This window comes from Macaca fascicularis, chromosome 1 (assembly GCF_037993035.2).
Source record: "Macaca fascicularis isolate 582-1 chromosome 1, T2T-MFA8v1.1".
NCBI lineage: Eukaryota > Metazoa > Chordata > Mammalia > Primates > Cercopithecidae > Macaca > Macaca fascicularis.
The window spans coordinates 149,830,607-149,838,801 of NC_088375.1; the positions used below are offsets into that span (position 1 = coordinate 149,830,607).

The 8,195-nt window shown below is 41.6% G+C and overlaps 1 protein-coding gene across 1 annotated transcript in view; it reads left to right on the forward strand.

The window, feature by feature from the left end:
• The window catches only part of LPAR3 (lysophosphatidic acid receptor 3), an 82,058-nt gene extending 78,371 nt beyond the window's left edge, over nucleotides 1-3,687 (forward strand). Inside the window, exon 3 of the mRNA XM_005542869.5 lies at nucleotides 1,170-3,687. Coding sequence (XP_005542926.1) covers nucleotides 1,170-1,495 — 326 coding nt within the window. The 3' untranslated portion in view covers nucleotides 1,496-3,687. The remainder of the gene's footprint in view (nucleotides 1-1,169) is intronic.
• The last annotated feature ends 4,508 nt before the right edge of the window (nucleotides 3,688-8,195 follow it).

Below are 8,195 nucleotides of genomic sequence, written 5' to 3' on the forward strand. Positions count from 1 at the left end.
AGCTTCAGATGAATATTTATGAATGGACAAGCAAGTTCATTTAGATGACAAGGACGTTCGACAAAAGCAACCACATCATACTATAGAGGCGGGTCATATAGTGGCCCAGAGCACAGCCCATGGAGAAAGATGGCCTCTGTTCAAAATCGTGTCTCTTAAGAGTTATTTGATCATAGACAAGTCACTTAATTTCCCTTGTGCCTCAGTTTCCTTGGGATAATAATAATGCCAATGTCATAGTGTGGTCCTGTGAGTTAATCAACGAAAGCATTTGCCCCAGTGCCTCACTTATAGTAAGTGCTGTATAAAGATTAGTCATTATTGCTATCTGAGGTTATGATAATAGTAGGGAAACAGTAGATCCATGTCTTATAGGAGAAAAACATCATGAAATTTAGACGTAAGGTAAATACGATCCTGTGGCTAGAGACTCAGAACAGACTACTGTTCATGTTCAATTATAGAGTCTGAAAAGTAGATTTTTAACTATCTCATCATGAAAGATTTATTTCTGACCAAAAAATCTAAATGTAGAGCAGACGATTATGCAGATGGCCCATGAATATATCAAAAAGAATATAGTGCTTACTAAGCATCCACATGAATTTATGAAGAATGAAATTTATGAGTAGGTGACTTAGTTAAACCACTAGGAGGATGCCATAGACTCATTGTGTCTTATTTTCAAGAGCACATTTAGAAAATCTGATTTCTAGAACAGCAGAATGTAGGGTGAAGTGTGGGAGCCCTGGAGTCAGAGAGTTCTCCCCTCATCTCCCCCTAGAATTGGGCCTTGCTTTTCTTGTCTGTCCAATGTGGGTAATGAGTGCAACAGCCTCCCAGTGTGGTTCAGAGAACTAACAGAGATCATGCATGTGCAGTGCCTCCTAAGCAGAATGTAAATGTGAGCCTCTCATAATCACAAGACCTGGGTAAGCAGAAAAGAAAGTGAAATGAAATGTGACTGATAGTCAAGGAGGTTCCCAGCTATTTGCCTGTACCAAGCCCAGGTCTCAAATGCTCAGATGGTAGGTGGAAGTTTGCCTTGCAGTTGTCAGAACAAATCATGAGGGCCCCTTGATGCCACTGACTGAAGGCTGGGAGAGAAGAAAACCTGAATAAGCACCCTAAGGTCTGAGCGTCTGTTGCTTCCTCTTCTCTCCTTGCAGGGGCATTCGTGGTGTGCTGGACCCCAGGCCTGGTGGTTCTGCTCCTTGATGGCCTGAATTGCAGGCAGTGTGGTGTGCAGCACGTGAAAAGGTGGTTCCTGCTGCTGGCGCTGCTCAACTCCGTCATGAACCCCATCATCTACTCCTACAAGGACGAGGACATGTACGGCACCATGAAGAAGATGATCTGCTGCTTCTCTCAGGAGAACCCAGAGAGGCGTCCCTCTCGCGTCCCCTCCACGGTCCTCAGCAGGAGTGACACAGGCAGCCAGTACATAGAGGATAGTATTAGCCAAGGCACAGTCTGCAATAAAAGCAGCTCCTAAACTCTGGACGCCTCTCTGCCCACCCAGGCCTCCTCTGGGAAAAGAGCTGTTAAGAATGGTTACCTGTCTCTTAACAAAGCCCATGTACAGTGTTATTTGAGGTCTCCATTAATCACTGCTAGATTTCTTTTAAAATTTGTTTTTCATAGTTTAAAAGCATGGGCAGTAAAGAGAGGACCTGGTGCATTTAGAGAAAGCACAGAAACGGGAGAGGTACGGCAGGTCCCTACTTGTCCTGTGAACTGCTCAGAGCTCCTGTCAGTCCGGCTGGGCCTTCTGGGTTCTGGCACCATTTCGTAGCCATTCTCTTTGTATTTTAAAAGGATGTTATGAAAGGGCTTAGACCAAAATAAATAATAATGTTACTTGAGCCGCCTTATATAGCTGCTTGGAAAGTCCATGTAGTCCTTTCTGCATGCATTAACAATGTTTAGAAATGCTTCAGCAATGGTATTTTTTTCCTCAAAGAAACCATGGCCAGTAGGTAGGTGTTCAGTAGGAATCAAAGAAAAATCTACGTAAGAGCTCCAGATTAAACCTGATTTTTAACTAAAGGAACATTCTGAGGAAAAATACTTACTTAAAAATAACAAAAAGGTCAATGTGAAAACCCTTTTTGACCTGAAAAAGACCTTGGTATGGTCCTCCGTGCATGTGTGTATATATGCATGTGTGTGTGTGTGTGTATATATATATATTTCCTGTTTTTACTGATTTTTATTGATTTTATTCAAAGATATCTGGGGATGGGATTGGGGAATGCTTAGTTTGACTATTGAAAGAAACATGGATCCCTAGAGTATTTCAGATACAGGGTTACCGCCCCAGACTGCCTCCCACCAGCCCACATTATTTCTCGTTTTCCCTCATGATGGTGAAAAACAGTGGAGAGCTAGTAAAGGGTTTAATGCAGAAAACAAGGAGAAGAGAATGTGAAGTTTGAAGTGCCTATGAAACATCCAGCTGATACTCCTGCCGTAAGAGAAAAAGAAGCCAAGAGAACACCAATGTTTAAGGAGCAGGTAGAGAAAACCCAGCAAAGGGGCAGAGGAATAAGAGGACCAAAGAACAGTGTGAAGAATCAAGGAGAGAGGTCAGGCACGCTGGCTCATGCCTGTAATCCCAGCACTTTGGGAGGCTGAGGCAGGTGGATCACTTGAGGCCAGCCTGGGCAACGTGGTAAAACCACATCTTTACTAAAAAATACAAAAAACTAGCCAGGCATGGTGGCACATGCCTGTAGTACCAGCTACTTGGGAAGCTGAGGCACAAGAATCACTTGAACTCGGGAGGTGGAGGTTGCAGAGTGAGCCAAGATCGCATCTCTGCACTCTAGTCTGGGTGACAGAGCAAGACTCTGTCTCAAAAAAAAAAAAAGAGAATGTCAGGGAGTGCATGTGTGTATTTAAACAACTTCACTTTGCATTTAAAGACTCAAAGGACAGCGAAGGCAAAATCAATTCCCAGGCCACCTAGACTTTCCACTCTAGGACTAGAGCTGTAGCAATGATCTGTTGTGCTGTACCAGAAAAGAGAAAGAGGTGTTCATTTGAAAACAGATGTTTCTATACATCAGAGTAAAAGCTGTATTGATAAGCAGGCTGAATCCCTTCCACATAGAATGAAATATGAGCTTGACTCCAGTCCTTATCTTCAGTTACCTCCATACAAACTGGTGGCATGTTGGATTGAGCATGTAGAATAATTTTATATCTCTTATTTTTCCCAAGGTTAACGGCATCCTTCTGGTATCTGGCTTACATGTGAACTAAATTTTGATCTGGGTTCTATTTTGAATTTTTCTCCTTTAGAGACGTAAGTAGGCAACATGAAAGACAAGTCAGTAAGAAAGAAAAAATAATGTTTCATACACATAGGCTACCAACCAGAGTTTTCTATGTAAAATATTTAGAGTGTATTCTGATTTAAAATGAGAATAACTTCAAGACAGATATTATAGTATTTATGTAGTTTGCAAAAGAAGTTTACATTTTTTTTGCTATTGTGATATAACATTTATGTGCAAGAACTACTTGTAACAACAGGATTCGAGAAGTCATGCTTCTAAATATAATAGCCTAAAATAGAGAATATTATGATTTGAAAGTGTAGATTTCACAAACTCTGTATAGTATGTGGGTCTATCTGAAGCTTTTATCAAAGCTACCTATAAAATAAAATTTTGAAAGATCTGTTCTCTCTTGTTGAGGTGCATTATTGCTTTGTGTATTTTCTAAGTAAAAATATAGTTTGTGGTAACTACAGCACAAATTTCTATTGCAGAAGAAAAATCAAATTTGCCATGAAGTACATACTCTCAATGTTTTATGTAAGCATTTTGAATCTATAGCTGGCCAAAGGGTAGAGAATTGAAATTGAATTCCAGTCCCCAAATAGCTACTAAGGGATCTTTAAAGGTTTTATTTTGAGGAAAGAACCATTTTTAGTACCCTGCAGCAGAGTGTCATATTCAGAATGGTGTCTGGAGGGGGTCCAAAGTGTGGAAACTCAGGGTAGAAATATATAGCTTTTGTTTGTACGCACACACACGTCTCAGCAAGGGCACAAGAGTAGGGAAGTCGGGAATATTTAGAAATGAGGAGCGGCATGGGTCACAGAGTTCACCAAGGACCCTTGACAGACCCTGGCCCTTTCTGTGTGTTTGTGTGTCCTCAGATTCTAGGATCCAAGCTTATCTGCAAGCCATCAAGATGGTGGTCCTGAAAATTTCATCTAGACCTAGTCAGACCAGCCCTTGACTCAAGGCAGAGGCTACTCCCTAGCTAAAGGATACTTAATTTTCTTCTTAGATTTGTAGCACTGTCCAAGGTGTTCTGATAAATCTGTACTGGTGAAAGAATTTAGTACTTCATGAAGACAGCTTGCTTGGAAAGAAGTAATCCTTTGGAAATAAATTGTTGAATTTTGTGGTGAATTTTTTTGAAGTGAATAGTAAACCTGGAACCAGTTTGTGACCTTGAGAAGCCCTCAGCACGGAAATGATGATCGCACTACCCTGCCCCCATTCATGTAATTCCAAATAAAAACAATACCAAACCTTGAAATAAATGTAAGCCTCCAACAAAGTTCTAATTTTCCTCACACCCAGCATCTTGATGCTTTTTATAAATACTAATTAAAATTTAGAAATTCTGGTGCCTCAGCTTCATCGGCGCGCGGAGCACGCGCTCGGCCCCGGTCGGATGGACCAAGACCAAGGACCCGATGGAGTTGGCCGCGGCGGCATCAGGCGCTGCAGAAGGTGCGGTTCTCTTCTCTTCATCTGCAGATGTCACCCCTCGCAGACCACAGAGCCTGCCATGCTCCGTGTTTGTAGACTAGTGTTTCTCCTGAGCTTGAGAGTGTTTTGTTTAGCTCATTAATCCTCTAATCATTCTGGGAAGGGGGTTAATAAGATTACTTGGCTCTCTTTTTTAGTTGGTTGAGCAGACATAATGAAGGTGAGGCCTGTGAAGATGCCCGTGAAGGTGACTTAGTGACAAACTCCGGCCCTGTTAGCGCCTGGAGTAAAAACACGTGATGATGCATCTCACTGTATGCTAAAAGGAATTAAAAACATGCAAAAGCAGATCTGACTTCTAGGAGACTTACTAGAGAATTATATCCCTTTCTGGACCACGAAATGTGGTGGTAAATTGGAAACCCCTAGGGCTCCCTCCAGTTTTACACATTGTCTTTCAGGCATGGGAGTAAAGACAGGAAGAGTGTTTCAAGTCAGGGAAGCTGCGTTTTTTTGTGAGGGATGCCCTCCTGAACACATCACATGGTTTAACATATTCACAATTTAAGGCTAGTTTTCACAGATACATAGACATTCGATGGGCGATGCTGTTGGTGTGGGTTATTTTCTTTTTTTGGCCCTAATGCCATATTTTATCTTTACACCCTTCTCTTCAGTGCCTTCTGGTGTGCTCGCTCCTAAATTAACAGATGGTAAGCTACTAATGGCAGTTGTTAGAGGTTCAGAATGTTATGTTATCTATAACTTCTGAGTTCAAGGTTGATAGTGCAGGCTGAGCATGGTGGCTCATGCCTGTAATCCCAGCACTTTGGGAGCCTGAGGCAGGCAGATCACTTGAGCTCAGGAGTTCAAGACCAGCCTAGCCAACATGGAGAAACCCACCCTGTCTCTACTAAAAATACAAAGATTAGCCGGGCGTGATGGTGCACACCTGTAATCCCAGCTACTCGGCAGGCTGAGGCAGAAGAATCACTTGAACCCAGGAGGTGGAGGTTGCAGTGAGCTGAGATTGTCCTGCCACACTCCAGCCTGGGTGACAGAGTGAGACTTTGTCTCAAAAATAAATTAATTAAATTAAGTACAAGTTTATTGTGCAAATAATAGCAAACGGTCACTGGAATCACATGCAGGCAGGTTCCAGGGTACATCAACAAAAGTGTGGGTCACATCCTACTAATGTAATGCAGCGCCTCTGCATGACACTCCATGAACATGGTTTGCAATTCACTGCACTAGCCCATTTTAGAATTTGCAGTTCTTGGCAGCTGTTTAGAAAGTTGCAATTTTATGCAGCAAAGCTTTGTAATATTTTTCTGTATCAGCAATTTCAACTTTGTATAATTCAAATTTTCTTAAAATGCATCTGTATTGTATTTTCTTATTGAGATTAGAGCCTCCACACTGTATATTAATAAGATACCTGAAAGAAAAAGGGAGGGCTGCCTGCCACAAGCCCATGTTACATCTTTTTGCATATTAGAAAAATGATAGCTCTTCTTCAAGACGCTTGCATCTGTTGGAAAGACTTTACTGCTACCAGCCAGAAAACTCTGCTAATACATGTGCCTGTCCACAGTACTGCTGACACGTGGAGATAACACATTGGACTGAAATTCAGAATACCTGTGTTCTGATTTCTGTTCTGCCCTAAACTGCCAAAGAAACTCTAGATATAATTGCTGATCTTCTAAATGAGAGGCTTAAATTAAATGATTTATAAGGACCTTTTCAGCTCCAAAATTCACTTTCTGTGCATCATCTCCCAAATGCGAATCCTAGAAAAGAGACCCAAGTCTTTGGATTCTGTGCATTTCACTCTTGGCATAGAGATTTCAAAGAAAAGGAGCTCTGTCTTCATTTACTGCAGTGGTTCTCAAGCTTTAGTGTGCAACAGAATTACCTAGGGAGACAACCTAAAATCTATGCGCTTTAGGCAGGTGCGAGATATGTCATCATAAATTCATCAGCAGGGGAAAAAGGATTTTCAAAATACAATGGAACTGCTATCCCATATGGAAAACCAAAGAGCTTGATGATTTCCTTATGTTTCCTGAGCGAACTTAATTTGATATGTGTGAGCTGCTGTTTACTCCATCAAGCCAAATAGAAAACCACATATTTATTTTACATTTAATTTAACCAACATTTTTAGAACATTTCCTAGGTGATGGAGACCCATTCCCAAAAAAACCTGCTCTTAAAAGAATAAACAAAAATCATAAATCAAGCATATGCACAAATACAGAAATAAGAGAACTAAAGTGAAAGGGAGGTGAAAATATGAAGGATGGACATGTTTCTATTGCTTTAGCCATCCTCAAGGCATTACACTGGAACACTGGTGATATTGGCTGTTGGCATTGAGGTTTTTAGATTGGGCCTCTGTAATGTGATATAGAATTATCTGAGACCTAGAGGAATAAAATCATATAAGCAGGCTTCTTTTTTTCTTTTTTCTTTTTTTTTGTTTTTTTTTTTTTGTTTTGTTTTTTGAGGCAGAGTCTCACTCTGTCACCCAGGCTGGAGTACAGTGACACAATCTCAGCTCACTTCAACCTCTGCCTCCCAAGCTTAGCAATCCTCCTATCTCAGCCCCCTGAGTAGCTGGGACTACAAGTGTATGCCATCACGCCTGGCTAATTTTTGTGGGTTTTGTGGAGATGGAGTTTTGCCATCTTGTCCAAGCTGGTCGTGAGCTCCTGAGCTCAAGCAATGCACCCATTCACCTCAGCCTCCCAAAGTGCTGGGATTACAGGTGTGAGCCACTGCACCCCACTAAATAGGCTTCTTTTTGAGTTAAAGACATTTTACAGTTTATGGTTTGGAGATCTGATACTGATCATGTAAACTAGACTTATTTGTTTGTTCTGTTTTATCTTGCTTAGGTGGATGTCTGACCACAGGTTTATATAAGTCTTAAAGATGGGACATATCAGTCAGTATTCAGTCAGAAAAACAGAAACCATTCTGGGTATTTGAAGCAGGAAGGTATTGAAAACAGACAGATGCTTATAAAACAGTTGGAAAGGCTAGAGGGAACAAAGGCAAAGGAAGCCCATAGTTAGCTCTCAGGTTTGCAGCTAACTTTTAGGGAATTATTGCCACACAGGTCAGAAACTTCTGGAAAGTGGCCCCTGAGGCTGTGACTTGTGGAAGGACACCACAGGCCACTCCAAACTCTCAGATCTGCCACTAGTAGAAGAATATGGCTTCTGCTTCCCTCTGCCCTCTTCATCTCTTGTAATTGTCTGGTGCTGGTGGAATCTAAACTGAGATATTTACTGGGTGTGTATTCTGGGAAATATAGTTCCCAGGCTTCCAGCCTTTCTGATACAGGGAACAGCATAGAAAGGAACAGCAATAAAATTGACTGTCAGCAGACAAGCCAGCATACAGAGAAGGAAACGAATGAAGGGGAGAGGGGTCTTCTTGGCTCCT